The sequence below is a fragment of the Cutaneotrichosporon cavernicola genome, assembly GCF_030864355.1.
Source record: "Cutaneotrichosporon cavernicola HIS019 DNA, chromosome: 1".
NCBI lineage: Eukaryota > Fungi > Basidiomycota > Tremellomycetes > Trichosporonales > Trichosporonaceae > Cutaneotrichosporon > Cutaneotrichosporon cavernicola.
In genome coordinates, this window is record NC_083393.1 from 2,045,808 (window position 1) to 2,061,916 (window position 16,109).

General features: G+C 56.6%; 5 protein-coding genes across 5 annotated transcripts; 2 read left to right on the forward strand and 3 right to left on the reverse strand.

Moving 5' to 3' along the window:
- Positions 1-179: 179 nt before the first annotated feature.
- YDL086W (uncharacterized protein) lies at positions 180-1,311 on the forward strand (the record flags this gene model as incomplete). The annotated part of the gene is made up of 8 exons (XM_060603944.1): positions 180-300; positions 377-546; positions 582-611; positions 648-746; positions 783-832; positions 875-983; positions 1,017-1,088; positions 1,135-1,311. The coding sequence occupies 8 exons, from the start codon at positions 180-182 to the stop codon at positions 1,309-1,311; spliced, it is 828 nt and encodes a 275-aa protein (XP_060453312.1).
- A 42-nt stretch (positions 1,312-1,353) lies between these two features.
- ARG8 (uncharacterized protein) lies at positions 1,354-2,916 on the reverse strand (the record flags this gene model as incomplete). Its single annotated transcript, XM_060603955.1, has 2 exons — positions 1,354-2,661; positions 2,842-2,916. The coding sequence occupies 2 exons, from the start codon at positions 2,914-2,916 to the stop codon at positions 1,354-1,356; spliced, it is 1,383 nt and encodes a 460-aa protein (XP_060453313.1).
- A 567-nt stretch (positions 2,917-3,483) lies between these two features.
- Positions 3,484-4,919, reverse strand: CYS4 (uncharacterized protein; the record flags this gene model as incomplete). The annotated part of the gene is made up of 5 exons (XM_060603966.1): positions 3,484-4,107; positions 4,202-4,485; positions 4,527-4,596; positions 4,675-4,730; positions 4,793-4,919. The coding sequence occupies 5 exons, from the start codon at positions 4,917-4,919 to the stop codon at positions 3,484-3,486; spliced, it is 1,161 nt and encodes a 386-aa protein (XP_060453314.1).
- Positions 4,920-5,610: 691 nt separating this feature from the next.
- On the forward strand, positions 5,611-7,517 carry CDC7 (uncharacterized protein; the record flags this gene model as incomplete). Its single annotated transcript, XM_060603977.1, has 3 exons — positions 5,611-6,877; positions 6,922-7,245; positions 7,279-7,517. 3 exons carry the CDS (start codon positions 5,611-5,613, stop codon positions 7,515-7,517), a joined length of 1,830 nt encoding a protein of 609 aa, XP_060453315.1.
- A 5,442-nt stretch (positions 7,518-12,959) lies between these two features.
- Positions 12,960-14,480, reverse strand: CcaverHIS019_0107680 (uncharacterized protein; the record flags this gene model as incomplete). The annotated part of the gene is made up of 2 exons (XM_060603988.1): positions 12,960-14,186; positions 14,259-14,480. 2 exons carry the CDS (start codon positions 14,478-14,480, stop codon positions 12,960-12,962), a joined length of 1,449 nt encoding a protein of 482 aa, XP_060453316.1.
- Between the last annotated feature and the right edge of the window lie 1,629 nt (positions 14,481-16,109).

Genomic DNA, 16,109 nt, shown 5'->3' on the forward strand with positions numbered 1-16,109 from the left:
TTGTTGATGGTTGGTTGACTTGGATGTCTGAATGACGACCACTACTGGGGTGACCAAGAGCGGAAATGGCGATATTGCCGGTGTGGCAATCACCTGGTGGAGGCCCACCGCACACCACCATTGCCGGCGGCAATGATATCACTGGCAACAACTGTCCCTCATCGTCAACAACATTCACCATGCTCATCAAGACTTCGTACCGCGACGTGGAGACCAAGGCCAATGGCCGCGCTGGCAAGATGCGCATTTACATCATCGAGCCCAACCTCCCAGAGTACCCCAACGCCAAGTTCCCTGGTTGTGAGTCACCTGGAACTGACCTTCCCTTGAGACTGGCCGCACCAGCTCATTTAATAGAACAGCGAGCTGACCCAAGGCGTCGTGTTCTCTGAGATCTACCAGGTTACTGGGCCCGTCGAGCGCTTCGCTGGCAACATCGCGAGCGAGGGGTACGTTGTTGCTCTTCCCTCGTCGTTCCACGAGTTCGAGGGCCCCGAGGCGATCCCATACGATACTGAGGGCACAGACCGTGGGAACAAGTACAAGGTGCGCCTTTGGTTTACGTACAGAGCTGACGACAGATCGAGAAGACGGTCGATGCGTACGACGAGGTATGCTCCGCATTTTAGCCAACTAGCTGACGCCAGGACGCAACGCTGGCGGTGGACCTCCTGACGTCGCACCCGAACTGCAACGGGCGCATTGCCGCGACAGGCATGTGCCTCGGAGGCCATCTGGCCTTGAGGGTGAGCTCTTGCGAATGTACCATCAGCTCACATCAGTGCGCGTTCGACCCCCGCGTCCTGTCGTCGTTCTGCTACTTCGCCACCGAGTGAGCTGACCCTACCCTACCGCAGATGGAGACTGACAGCAGCATCCACTCGGCAACTCTTGGCAAGGGCAAGTCGGACGACACGCTGACGCGCGTTAAGAAAGGGGACCTCGCGGGGAAGGGCGAGGTGACGCTCGTGTTCGGCAAGCAAGTCAGGTCGAGTCGCTTCGATAGCTGACAACAGGACACCCACGTCAACCGTGCTGGCCGGACGCTGATCCGCGAGACGTTTGACGATGCAGGTGTCACGCTCACCGTACGTCGGCTTTCAACTAGCATCCCTTTCTCTCCGCTGACGACAGTTCATGGAGGTACAGGCACAGCACGCGTTCATCCGCGACGAGAGCTCGAAAGGGCGGTGGGACGCGGCGCTGTCGCGCTCGCTCTTCGCGATGATGATGGAGAGCTTCGACCGCTGCGTTGCGCGCGATCTCGGCCCGCGCGCCGATAGGAAAGCCGCAATCGAGCACGTCTGCTAGCCACTATGACATCCTATGCTCCTATGCTTCTACAACCAAGATCTAAAAGTCCTTCTCCATAAGAGAAAGGCAGCTCTCCATGACGTTGACGGCGTGGTCACACTGCTCGGGCGTAACGATAAGGGACGGGATGCAGCGGACGGCGTCAGAGCCAGCCGTGAGGAGGAGGACGCCACGCTCGCGAGCGAGGCGGACGAGCTCCGCAGGCGCCTTCTCGTTCTTGAACGGGATACCACGAATAAGCCCACGGCCACGGCTCTCGTCCTTGAGCAAGCTAGGGAACATGGCCGGGAGGGCGGAAAGACGGGCGTCGAGGTGGGCAGCCGTCTTCTTGAGGGACTCGGCAAAGGCAGGGTCACTCAGGCGCTGGAGGACATGCACGCCGAGCGCAGCAGCAAGCGGCTGGCCGCCGAATGTGGTGCCGTGGTGTCCGACGCCAATGACCTCGGCAACCGGGTCGCGAACGAGGATGGCGCCAATAGGGAAGCCGTTAGCGAGGGGCTTGGCCATGGTGACAATGTCGGGGTGCGCCTCCTTGGGCAGGGCAGAGTGCGCCCACATGTCGCCAGTGCGGAAGAGACCGCACTGGATCTCGTCGTAGATAAGTACTGCGCCGACCTCACGGCATCGCTTAGCAAGAGCAGTGAGGAACTCGGGGGAGGCTGTGCCAATACCGCCCTCGCCCTGGATAGGCTCGACAATAACGCCGCACACGCTCTCATCGACAAGAGACGCGATCGTGGCGGGATCAGCGTCGTTGTACTTGCCAACACGGATGTCGGGGATGAGCGGTGCAAACGGAGCCTGGTACTTGGGGTTGGTAGTCACGCTAAGTGCGCCCATAGAACGGCCATGGAACCCATTGTTGAAGCAAACGATACCAGTCTTGCTCTCGCCGCCAATGTCCTTGCCATACTTGCGGGCAAACTTGAGCGCGCCCTCGTTGGCCTCAGTGCCCGAATTGGCAAAGAACACCTTAGCCCCAGTCGTGTCATCGAGACCGAGGCCTCCGGCCTTGCGCGTGCCCTCGACAAGGGCCTTGGCGAGCTCACCAGCGTGCTCGTTCCAGTAGATGTTGGAGACGTGCTGCAGCTTGGCTGCCTGGTCGGCCATGACCTTGTTCAGCTGGGCGTCAGCATGGCCAAGGGCCATGACCGCAATGCCCGCGCTAAAGTCCAGGTACTCGCGGCCGGCAGAGTCGGTGAGCGTGCACCCCTTACCCTGGGTGAAGAGGATCGGAGGGCGCGCGTACGTGTTGAGGAGGTACTGGCTCTGCTCCTGGATCATGGCCTTGGTCGGCTCGGGCGTCGCATTGTCGGGGTGCGACACGGCGGTGTACGCGGTATTGGGCTGGGGTTAGCGGCGAGCGTAGCGAGTCGCGAGCTAAACCAGCAGGGCAGGGAAGCGCGCAAAGTGATAACCAAGGATGTGTATGAGAACAGGCTCAATGCCACATACTCAAGCCGGCGTGCGCTGCCGGCGTCCATCGCAGCCGCCCTATCTCTTCCACTACCCAGAAATTTGACCCACCTTGGTAGCCGTGGCGTAGGCGCGCGCCGCGCGGGCAGGAACGCGGAGACGGAGGGTCGTGCGGGCGATAGACATGTTGGAAAAGGAAGAGGTGAGACTGTAGCCAGCCGGCGTGTTTTAAAGCCTCTTGTTTTGAGTCGAGATTAGGTTTCACGACTCTCGAAGAGTTCGAGTAATTCGAGTGGAGGCATTCGACTCCGAGTCGGAGCTGACATGCGCACAAAGCCGAGATATATTTACCACGTGGGAAATTGGCGGGGCAGCCGATAAACCGTTATCTCGTCCGCGGAATTGTCAACCTTGTAGTGATGCCAGGAGCGAAAGCGATAGCGAAGCAAGAGAATTTGCGGAGCGTGTCGATGGTGAAAAGTTCTGCTCGCTGACGGACCTCGAAAGCACCTGGCACACCTCCCTCGCCCCGACTCGGTTTGGTAAATGTCACAACAAATACAGATACCCCAAAGATGCCTACAATACTACTTCGAGAGCTCACAGCGTTGAGAGTGGCTCCCGGATGCTCGTCGTCGTCGTCGTCGTCGCCAGTGGTCAACAAATGCGCTATTGATATGGTATATGCCTTGTCGCGGTGAGGTCCGGTTAGGGGTACGGCGTTGAGAGTGCCCCTAGGACGGCCTCATGCAATTAGTGGGTGCCGTTGACAGTGCCGTTGGTGTTGAGACCAGAGCTGCCCTTGGACTTTGTGTTGTACGCGTCGTTGAGGTCGCGGCCGATAATGCCACGGATCGTGTCGTGCAACTCGCTTCCTCCCGTCTGGCCCTCCAGGAACCACGGCTTGGACATGTAGTTGCGCACACCGTCGGGGAGGATGACGACGACGTTGGCATCGGGGTCCTGGGCCATCTTGCTCCCAGCCTCCGAACGGAGCCACTTGAGCGCCGACGCCAATGCGGTGCCAGAAGACCCGCCGATGCAGAGACCCTCCTCCTTGATCAGGCGCTTGGCGGCCGCAAAGGCCTCAGTGTCGTTCGACTTGATCCACTCGTCGATGAGCTCGGGCGCGCGGTCCAGCACGTCGGGGAAGAAGTCGTACCCGATCCCCTCGACCTGGTACTGGCCGACATCGCCGCCGCCGAGGATCGAGCCCTCGGGGTCCGCAGCAAGGATGTACGCCTTGTGGCCGTCGTTCTTCTCCTTCTCGGCGTCGCGGATCGCGCGGGCCAGTCCGGAGATGGTGCCGCCAGTGCCAGCGCCCGCAACGAGGAGCGCAATGTCCTTGCGGGGGAGGTCGGACGTCTCGAGCGCGTACTATCGCGTTAGTATTCGCTTCTCATCCAGGGGAAGGGACACACAGGGCGCGGGTGCGCACGTCCGCTAAGGACTCCTCGCCTGGCTTACTCACAGCAATCTCGCCGTACGTGGAGAAGTAGTGGGCGAGCGGGTTCTGAGGGTTCGTGTACTGGTCAAGGATGACGCCACCGGGAATCTTGTCGCGGAGAGTCTCGGCAACGCCGATGAGCGACTCGGGCGCATCGTGCGCGGCCTCCGTCGGCGTGCGGACAACCTCAGCACCGAGAGCCTTCAGGAGTACCTCCTTCTCAAGCGACATCTTAGCCGGCAGCGTGATGATGCACTTGTACCCCTTGATCGCGCACGCGAGAGCAAGGCCGATACCGGTGTTGCCACCTGAAGGTCAGTGCTTGCCTTATCGCGAATAAGTAGCTTACTCGTGGGCTCAATCACGATGCTCTGGCCCGGGATCAGTACGCCCGTCTTTTCAGCGTGCTCGACCATCCGCTGCGATATTAGCGAGACTTTCAGGTGCAACGCCAAGCCTAGGATATCGGGGACTCTTGGCTCGGAAATTCTGCTCACTTTTGCGATGCGGTCCTTGACGCTGCCGCCGACAGAGAAGTACTCGGCCTTCCCGACTGCCAAGTCAGATAATGCCCAGACGCGTTTGACGACGGGGTGAGCGCGTCCGGAGACTCACGAAGGTTGCACTTGAGCCCTTCGGCCTTGGCAATGCGGTCGAGGCGGATGAGAGGGGTGTTACCAACTGCGTCGAGGGCCGAGTTGAGGACGCCCGACCAGTGGTTAGGAGAGTTTGGGGTGGACATGATGGTTAGGATGATGGGTGAGTGAACTGGAAGAAAAGAGTAACAACAAGAGTCAAGGATGTAAGGGGGATGTGAGGGATGGGAGGAAGGTGAGGCGGGGAGTTGTGAGGGGGCTATGTAAGCTAGTAATGGGTGGTGTTGATGGAACTTGTATGAGATTTGTTAAAGGATAAACTATTGAAGCAAAGCTTTCGGTCGTATCCGCTTTGATCCCGCTTCTTGTGCCGGAGAAGATCCGCCCGTTGTGGAGCTCCATTTTAATCCTCGTGGAACGCTCGTGCGCGACGCGTGGATCGGAACCAAATGAAGATTACCCTGCCCTTGCTTAAGTTACTTTGTTGCCCTGGGTTGATTGTGTTTTGATCAGACGCGACTGGTCTGGATACCCCTTACTTGGTTGGGTATTGGGCTCAATATCAACATCAACATCAACCCCTCCTCCATCATCATCACCATCATCTACATCATGCCAACAGGCAACAACACAACATTCCACACATCCACATCCGACACTGGAGAACCCGGTACCTCCGTCCTATTCTCAGAACAGATGGGAGCAGACCTCGAAGGCTCCACAGCCCTCAACACAACAACAACGGCCTCAGCCGCGACAACAAAACCCAACAGCCGTGCCGGCAGCCCAGAGTCAACCTTGTCTCAAAATACGGCCAGGTTAGCAGGACCAGCAGGTATGGATCCCGGGAGTGTGGCTACAGAACCGTACATCGAGGAGGACACGATCAAGGAGCCGCCAGAAGAAGACGTCGACATGAACTTCTGGCTCGAGAGCGCCGAGGAAGGCGACAAACCGACAGAAGCTGGGTCATCCTGCCGGATATCACAACCTCCATCCGGTGAGGGGACGACACCAGATATGCCAATGGCGTCCAGCGAAGAAGAATACGACGACGACCCTGAGAGCTACCACTCGGGCGACTCTGACGACTACGAGATGGACCACCGTCCGTGGCTCGAGCGGACAGCAGTCAAGCGAGACATTCAAGACATATACACGGTCAAGGGATTATTCAACCCCACTCTCGGACAGTACCGCTACCGCGTTGTCGACCGGCTGGGCGAGGGCACGTTCTCCTCGGTGTATCTTGCGCACGACAGCCTGCACAACATGCACGACAACCAATACTGGACCGGCAATGAGAACACAGAGGACGTACGTGAACTGTACGAGGAAGCTGGACACCAAGTTGCGCTCAAGAAGATCCTCGTAACGAGCTCGCCGGCCCGCGTCGAGAACGAGTTATCGATCCTTGAGAACCTGCGCGGATGCCGGAACGTTTCGCCGCTAGTGACGGCGTTTCGCGACGAGGATCAGGTCGTCATCGTCCTTCCGTTCCACGCTTGCGACGACTTCCGCTACTTCTACCGCCTGATGGATCCGCCAAAGATCCGCGAATACATGACGTGCTTGCTACGAGCTCTCAAGGACATCCACGGCCGCGGCATCATCCACCGCGACGTCAAGCCCGCTAACTTTCTGTTCGATTACGACAGTGGGCACGGCGTGCTCGTCGACTTTGGCCTCGCAGAGCGCTATCAACCTCCAAGAAAGGCGACGTGTCAGCACGAGCCTGCTACCAGAGCCAATCTCCACGGTCAACGATGCAAGACGGCCGACACAGCTGTCATCGAGCAGGCAGTGTACGATGCGCGCAAGCGCTCCAAGGCGGGCGAAGGCAAGGTCGGCTTCAGACAGGAGGATTCACGACCGGCAGTCAAGACGAACCGCGCCGGCACGCGTGGATTCCGCGCGCCCGAGGTGCTGCTCAAGTGTCCCGACCAGACCGTTGCGATAGATGTGTGGTCAGCAGGCGTCATCCTCCTGTCAATCCTTTCGCACAAGTTTCCTGTTTTCAACTCCAGCGACGACGTTGAGGCTCTAATGGAGATCGCGGGGCTGTTCGGCCGCAGCGCGATGCAGCGCTGTTCGATGCTTCACAGTGAGTGCTAGGCGTACGCGCCGACATGACCTCGCTGACATCAGACCGCACATTCATTTCGAATGTGCCGACGCTCGACGATCCACCAGAGTCCCTCGCGTCTCTTATCCTCCGACTCAATCCGCACCTGTACACTCCGCACCAGCCGCACCCAACACAGGAGGAAGCTCTGGATCACATCCTCGCGATCGACGCCGCTCTCGACCTGTGCTCCAAGTTGCTGCACACAGATAGCACGAAGCGCCTCACGGCGGCACAGGCGCTCCGCCACCGCTTCCTGGCCGACCAAGCAGACGACGGGCCGGACGAGCTCCTCGATCCCACCGAGGGCAAGTGCGGCCTCCTCCACCAGTGGGTGGACGGACAGCGTGAGTCCTTTTGTCTGGCGGCGCTAACGGCAGACCAAGCACGCTTTGGCGACATGTGGGAGGACATGCGGTTCGGGCAGGGCTTCCCGTGCAGTCGCGACATGTTGTGTCCCGAGCACGACCATTGGCAGCAGCGCTCTGGCGTGAACCCGCTCGGTGCGGCGTGGGGCGCGACGCTCAACGAGGAGTACTACCGCCACGCAGGATTCCATGTGGACGAGGAGTTTGAGGGGTGGGACGACATGGGCGCGAGAGACGGTCGCCGGACCTAGATCAGTCGCACTTACCAGACTGGCTCCGGCCTCATTAGCGTGAGCTGCGCATTGTATGATATGAGGTGGCATGTCGCACGACAGCAGACGGCCACAGGACAAAATCTGTACCACCATGCATTGACCAATCGAGCATCCATTCGCAGCTGGGCATGTGATGATCATCCTCGATCGCAGCCTAGACCTTTTGTTCCAGCTGACTAGGATCACTTGGATTATCCGTAGCGGCTGGGTCATCCAACACGCTTGGTGCGCTTGCCGCGGTATGGCGCCAACATTCTGAGACACTTTCACATTCCAGCAACATCTCGTTTGAGTCTTTTGCACGTCGCGTTCACGTCACGTCCATTCCGGCGCTTGGTATAATTAGAGCGGCTTAATTACAGAGCCCTAACGGGAGAAGTGCCAGTCAATTGCAGTAGGAAATCCGGACAGGGAAAATACAGTTTGGCCTTGTCTCGCTTATGATGGATCTAGGTGTTGACAGGAGTCGTATAAGAGGGATTTAGGTGAAAGAACAGCGCGGATAAAGCATCTCGGCGCGGTTCGGCTACGGTGGATCTTGGTGCGATCTGGATAACGTCCCGTTTCGCAGCCCCAAACACGTCATAGTTCTCCCAGCGCCACGACTTTGACGAGGGCCGAAACCCAACCGAGTGTTGAATGTGGCGCCACGACGTTTGGCAAGAGGACGTATTGGCAAGTAGCACTGGGCGGTCTACTTTCTGGACCATTTTACACCCCCTTTTACGACGCGATTTAGAGAGTCGGGACTCGTATGGATAATCAATCTCTCAACCTGGATGCCCAAGGCGCCGCCGGGTTTTCCGCCTATAAAATTTGTTTTAATACATGCTACGTGTCAGGAGCACACGGAATCTGGATCTTTGTTGTGGTATGACTAGTTGCTAGAACATCTGCATCGAGCTGGACGGCGTCTAGTCTGCTTTTAATGTTCTACATGTATTGCACCCGAGTATCGCCTACTCCTCGGGTCTGGGAAGACGCGAGAAGTACGCGATGCGCGTCTCAGCATGCCGTGGGCATGTCCCACAACAGCACAAACCACCTCAATGGTAGTTTTTCAATCTACAGCTTCCGGCAATAATTCTTGATAATTGTGATTCTTGCGCGTTCGATCCCCTGCACGCGGACCGCCGTTTCTGGCCAACCAGAGCAGCTATGCACTTTTTCTCTTGCACAGACACTCTCAACATCATCTACTATGCCTGGGAAGCGCTACACAACTCCAGAGCGCATTTCAATCAGCGCAGATGTGCAGTACATGTCCCCACACTCTGTTTCCAAGAAGCACCACTGCCCCATCCCTACCATCTACAAATTCAAGCACAGGTATGCCAAGGGCTCGCCAATGAAGACTGACAACTTCAAGGGATGCCCCAAGAAGGTTTCAATGGCATTCAAGACCAAGATTGAGCGAGTTGTGCATGCCAACAGAAGAAGCCCTCTCAAGGAGCTCAAGGACAAGTCTGACACCTTCCCCCCTGCCATGTCTCCTCACACATTTCGCAAGCAACTCACCATGGTCACGTTGGAGGGGCTGGGGAGCGACTTCTGGTATCATTGAGGACAATGCAGTTGTCCACAAGGCCAAGATTTGTTGTCCAGAGTGGAATAAACAAGGGTTGAACATGGTTTTCCACCTAACTCCAAATTTCATTGAGCATGCATGGGCTGAGCTCAAGCGCCATCTAGCCATGGTCTCCCCTCCCCCACGCACCCTGGACGAGCTCTGGGAAGCAGCACAGCATGTGTGGCTTGAAATTCCAAAGGCATACTTCAAGAAGCTTGTCCTCAGCATGTACCAGAGAAGAAGGGCTGTTGAGAAGGCTTGTGGTGGTGCCACCAGATGGTAATGTGAGTATATGAGATTCCACAGACATATTGCTGACACCCCAGCCAACGTTCCTGTGGATTTATAGAATGAATGCATAAGAATTGAATGCACTACATGACTCCGCGTGGAAGCGATTCGAACGCCGTGCCGCCACAGTCGCTGAAATTATCAAGAATTATTGCCGGAAGCTGTATCATTCATGCCACCACTTCGTCTGAACATCCAATCTCTGAGAGGGCAATACTGGAAGAGGACGACGGGGGTTTAAGCAGAGGTTCAGTGCGTCACCTGCAAAAAGCATTGTCGTACACCATCCGGGTGGCACAGTGTTGGCGGACGACGAGTGCGGCGGACTGGCTCAGGTGAGATTCAATCCGGCCCACGGGAATAGACAAGGAATAACAATAGCTGGAATTCAACTACAGATAAAAATTGACGTATATGCAACATGCTGAGCACGCGCTAGGGAGCACAGGCCGCCATGGCAACTGCAGAGATGTGGGGCGGGGGATGGAGTGCCTGGCTGGCAAACATACTTCAAAACAAATCGTCATATGGATGACAGGCACCGTTCCGATGCCACACGAAGATGCTGCCAATCTTCTGCTCTTACCAACATCAACTTTCCCATTGTCTATGCACCCCGAGTCGAATTGTATATAACCCTGTCACCCATGGCTGCGATTCCAGGGATGAATCTGTCTCAATTGCCTAGAATGTTAAGACGGCCTTTAGCACGAGTGATCACAGCAGGATGAGGCAGCCATTCCCGTCGTCTGTGGCAGCGTCTCGTTACACAGTTATTACCCAGCGTAAACTGATGCAGGAGATGCGTATGGTGTTTGGGCCAAATTACGGCGCCACGGCGCCACACCAAGTGATTTATGTCTCCTCCTACCCTTCCCATCCTCCATATGTTGTTACAACCATGTACGTCCAGGTGTTTTTGTTTTATTCCTCGAGTATCGTCGTCAACTCGACACGTCCGTGACTGTTGCATTACTATCCTTTCCTATATATTAGCCCAGTGTCATTAGTCTGTGAACGTCCATCTCACTTAGTCTCTAGTAACTAGACTTCTGGACAGAACCCACCATTCGCTGCTATCGGACGTGACCGATGCACGTGCACTATTCGTCCCCTACATCCTTGTGGCTTGCTCAATCACTGATGAGCTGAGTAAGCCCCAGCCGACCGTCAGCACCATTTACCTTGCTGTCCTAGCGTGTCATGTATGCTCTGTCACAGAGACGCGGTCTGTTGAAGCCACGTCGCTCGACGATGAGATCACGGCTAGTGCAGTACCGCGCCAAGACAGCAGACTCGGGATCCACTGAATCGCAGTGATGGTTAACGAGGCAGATCTGAATCTCCGCCGTTAGCGCCAACGGGCCCGACACTATCTCCGGTTTGGATGATTATTACCTGCCGGTTGTGCGAGGTTCACTTGGCAGTCTCAGGCACCCGCTTATGTTTGCTGCTGTCCCGAAAATTTCTGGTGGGGTGGGTAGGGGGTAGCACGGGTTTCACCGCGGCCACACTTGTAGTTGAGAGTCCCTAGCATCTCAGAACTGGAAGAGATGGAACAGTATCTCACTGAGATCCGTGGTGGTGAGGTAAGACTACATGCTCACCAGACGATCTCAACGACCCGGGGCCGCAGATTTGCGCAGTCGGCAGCTTGGCATGCATGCAAGATCTGGTGGGTGCGACACTGTTCGCGGGTGGCGACATCTCTCGTCTACTTTGTCGCTAGTCTAGCCTTTTTCATAATTCGGGCTAACGGGCGGTATCGTGTCGTTCACTACTAGGTTGGAATTGACGGTAGAGCGTCCCCTAAGCCTGTTGGGTCCCTCAGGCAGTTGTGTCGAAACATGCCACAAAGCCGACAACATATCCGAGCGAAGCTTGTCCCGTCAGATTTTGCACGTTTCATTCCGTGGCAACCGGGGTTCAGACCATGTGTGCGTCATCCCATCCGCTTTCAGCGAGGCGGCGTGGAGCCGCCGCTTTCAATCGCATTGATGGCACTCCTCATTGTGAAATTCTAAAGCATTACAGGCCTGCTACCAGTTCCCTGCCCATCATCCAGTGTTTCACCTGGAGCTGTCTGCAAATGAAAACAACGGTTCATCCACCGTCACGCAAGGGAACGTGCTCTTGGATACCCCGCTCCCTCTAAGGTAGACATGAAACGGTCCATTCATTCTCCCGTCAATGTGGCGCATATCATCCTCTGCACCCATTCCGCTCCCTTCAAAGTGGCACAGATTAGATCTGCTCTGTCTTGGAGCTGTTCGGCGTGGCGTTGTGGAGGAGGACGCACATCCCACGTCCCCAGGAAGTCGGTGATGAAGGTGCCGGTGTATTTTATGGGTGTAACGATGGTCGGGATCTTGGTGCGGCCGAACCGAATTGCTGATTTGGCCGCGCTATGCGGTCAATGCAAGGTGAGACAAGGTGTAAGCAAGACAAGGCATGTGGTCGTCCGCTGACGGCGACATGTGGTGCATGACGGATGACGCGTGCATACCGCCAACCACCACTCCAATGGGCACAGGGGAGTGTACGGAATATGCAGCATTTCGCCCCAAGTGGATTTGGTGTCTATGCAGAATGCAGAACATGGCCATCCCCACCACCTTTGGATGATACAGGTGTCGCGCCTGGAACAATTGTGGCTCGAGCCCGAGTTGTTGGCCGAGATCTCGCTTGTCTGAAAATCACAGATCCGAACCCAGAGATACAAGCCCGAACCGACAAACTGGGACATTGATAGGTCGTATTCGGATCCTCCAGGAGGGGATGCTCGCATCCTCGTGGTCAGACAGTTTAGGGTTAAGGCATTTCAGCGCGACACGTCGCGGTATGTCAAGAACGCGACGGGTGCCCTATCGATGGATGAGACGTGTCTCAGCTCGGAGCTCACAACGTTGATTCCAGGGTACTATCGTTGTCATCAAGTGCACGTTTAGACTCCACAAAGAACAACCAGTGGGGATCGGTAAATGATCTGAAGCGATGTGCACTATCCGTCAGGAGCAGTTAGTGAAAGCTGACGTGAGCTCCTCTCTGTTTCATTTGGTCTGCTCGTTGCTGTAAGCAACAGGATATTCCCACAACCCATTCTACCGGCCGGACGTGTTTTCCTGAATTGTTACCTTACTCTCCTGTGCCGCCTGCAACAAAGTGTAGCCGCGGTTTCCGGAGAAGATATCAACAAGTCTAGGGAACGGTAGCCTAGGCAGAAGATAGCGGTTACAGTACAGTGCCAGGTGGCGGCCTGTACACGTTTTGGCGACTTACGTGTGTGTCCGATCATCAGCCAAGCGAGGTCGCGCGAACGGCTGTGTGGGGTGGGGGGAAATGAGTCTTGTCGGGAGCCTTGGTTTTGGCGACCTTGCACTGGGGAAAAACCGCGCCATCATCCTTGCCTCTGAGCGTGATGGTGAGGGAAGAGATGTAACTGCCCTTTCCGCTCGCAAACCCAACGGCACCATGTTCTTCGCGCAACTGGTTCAGCCAACGATACATGTAATGCCAAATGAATTAAAGAGTTACAAATTTAGTACTGGTGGTACACATTAGGCAAAGGTCGGGGTAGGAGGTGCAAACAATGTCTGGAGATGCTTAGGAGTCTGCGACTCCTCCTTGACCACCGCGGTCCAACCAAGCGAGAGGCCAGTGATAGGCGCATCCTCAAACTTGCCATCAGACTCCATGAGGGGCGTGGGTGGGAAGGACGCGCACTCCTCGTCCCGCGACGAGCACGTGTCGGTGCTGGGGCTCGGCGACATAGTGATGCCGAGGCCAATTAGGCCGGGCGAGCCTAGGTTCTCGTACCCGACTGCGCAGACTAGTGGGTGGCTTTCGTCCATGTCTCTCTCTGACATTCGGGGGGAAGGGTACGCGAACTGATCGACTGCCACGAGCCCGTAGTCACGTGTAGTCTCGTTGGGTGATGCCCATGCAGTCATGTTGCTGTAGCCATAGGTGTCGGTGGGGAGGGGGACAACACTTCGTCTCTTCTCGAGATGAGGTTCGATGAGGTACGAGGGCATGGGGTAGGTGAGGATTGGGGCAATGGTGCGTGGAGCGAGCGCAGAGACGGCTGAGTAGGCAATGTGCACACTCAGGTCGATATGTAAGGGGTCGGCCCGGGAGCAGCGCGAAGAGATATAGTCACCAACGCAGGCCTTGAGATCCTTGAGGGGAATGGATGGGGCCGCATTGCGTTGGAGAGGGACTGGTCGTTGCCCGTTGTCGAGAGCGCCCTGCGAATCGAGATATGCGAGTTCGTAGACGGACATGTCGACACGCCAGAGTGTAATGTGGTTGAGTAGCCCTGCTGTAACCGGCCGGCCAGCGGCGAGTAGGAGGGCGGCCTTGAGCTCGTTAATGGTAGCGGTGGGGACAATGTCGACCAAGATGACCTCCTCCGAGGGGAAGTCGGAGGAAGATGAAGTGAACCGCGCGGAGATGGTGACAGGCTTGCTTGGGGTTGTGGCACAGTCGAGGTTGGACGACGATGCCGTGCGGACAAGAACGTCGATGGCGTTGGAGCTTCCACCACCGGGGAACCAGTCACGCACGGTGGGTGTGGATGCCGACGCGTTCCAGCGCGTGGAGCGGCGGGAACGAAGCGAGCCAGTACCTGGGGTATACGCCGGGAGTCGTGCACCACCGCTGGCTGACAGCTCAGAAGAGTCGTCGAGGTTGTAACCGGGGAAGACGGAAAGAAGGGATGCTGGGACGCCGTAGCGCTCTGTGTAGGCCGAGGCCTGGTAGTTGGCCTGCCACGGAATGGAGACCTGAGGGAGAGTCAGCGGCTGAAGTCTTGGGGCCACTCAAACGCCACAAGCGCCACCAGATATCAGACTCACTTTGAACAGGCTCATCGAAGAGTGTCCGATCTGGGCAGCGACCGCCGAGCGGATAGCGCTGACCGAGTCGTGCCCGTTGACGCGGATGTCAAAGACGTCGCGGGCGTTGGGGCCCGAGTCGACGAGGACGTGAAGGCTTAGCCTGTCTGGGCGGGGGAGGGCTGGTGACATGGATTGGGATTTGGATACCTTGCCGGTACGCTGGAAGAGGCCGATGCCCATGGTGAAAGAGATGATGCGTAGTGTGGGGAAGGGGATATGTTATGTAGTGTAATGTAGTGCTATGGATACAGGATAGGGATGGAGAGGCAGCGGTGATATGATGGCGCTTGCTTGGATGTCTCAGATTCGGAGAGTTGGTGAGACAAGACCGGCAGCTGGTTTAGCGGTCTTGGATGCAGTGGGGCCGAGGATGGACCGGCGGAGATGGGAGAAAGAGAGAGAGGCGTGACGTGCGTGTCGGACGAGTAGTGAGTGTAGCGGAATGGGAGAGAAGAGATGAATAGCCGCAAAGTGCCTAGGACTGGACTGGACTGGACTGGATCGAGATAACTGGGCTGACCTTGAGAACATGGATGCTACTTTATATTTCGCGTGTGCACAGACGAGCTGGTGACTAGGTCTGGCTGACAGAAGGAGTTCCCGCCAAGACACCCAGGCCTGAAAGAGGGGATGTGGGTTTCCATATGCAGCCGCCTGGCCCTCACCCTCTACCGTGCCGTTGACATATGCCACCACAACCCTTGACCCCACGTCCCAATCCCTACTTGCTGGATTGTGAGGTATCCAGGCTGTCCTCCGGTCCATGAATGAGTGTGATCGACCGTGCGTTGCGGCCAGGTGAGCCCGCACACCTGTTCATCTACCGTGGCGTGCGGGACCATCTCCGTCAAGGGGGTTTGGTCGATCAGCGCAGCCAGGGTGAAAAAGCAATGCCTTGCCTTGACCTGAGTTGCCGACGTGCCGACGTGCCGGCCTGTGATGCTTGCAATCCCAGGGACTTGGGACATTGACAGCAACGTGGGGTTGGGTGTGAGAAGATACGTAACTCGAACTCGATTTCTCGTACACCCACATCTCCTGGATTCCTTGTTACATCTTGTCACATCCTGCATGGATGGAATGAGCCAGGAGCCAGGTATAATAAATTTGTAGAGAACGCCACCACTCCCGTCACGGCTCCCGTATTCAGCAACCCGTAATGGCCTGCAGTTGACAACTACAGCCCTGGCCAAACTCGGTCTAATGTCTCTGACCGTAAATCAACGGGACTGGGCCCTTGGGCCAAGTGCCACATTTTTATTGCTTTCATGGCAGAAAGAACCCTTTGCCTAACGTGCCTGAAATGGCGCCGCCACTATTTCCTTTCTCACCCTACCCTGAACCACCAGCTACTGCTTACAACGGCATCGGTACAACCAGACATCGGTATCGGAGACAGGAGGATTCAACCAACTCTATCTGGGAGTCGTCCTCGTTGTAAGTTGTGTATGGCCCTGGTCCAAAGTAACGGATTCAGCCAGAAGCGCGCTAATGGCGGTGGAATGATCACGCGCGCCACGGTTTCAGGCTCAACAACACCAGCGGCAAGAGGGTCAGTGCCCTTGAGTTGTTTTGGCGGCATGAATACATCGAGATTCTAATTTCAAGTACGCAGGTGCCCAGCGGCTTCGGGTTCCAAAGTTTCCGCATGGTTGGTTGACCCGATGTTCCGTCAAGTCTGACGAACCACCACCGGCTCTCAGCCACTGGAGAGTTCTGAGCTAACTTACCGGAGTACCGGAATATGGGGACTTGAACCGCGTTTCTCCAGATTCGGGGGTAGCTTTCCGGCACTGCATCTTCTCTGTG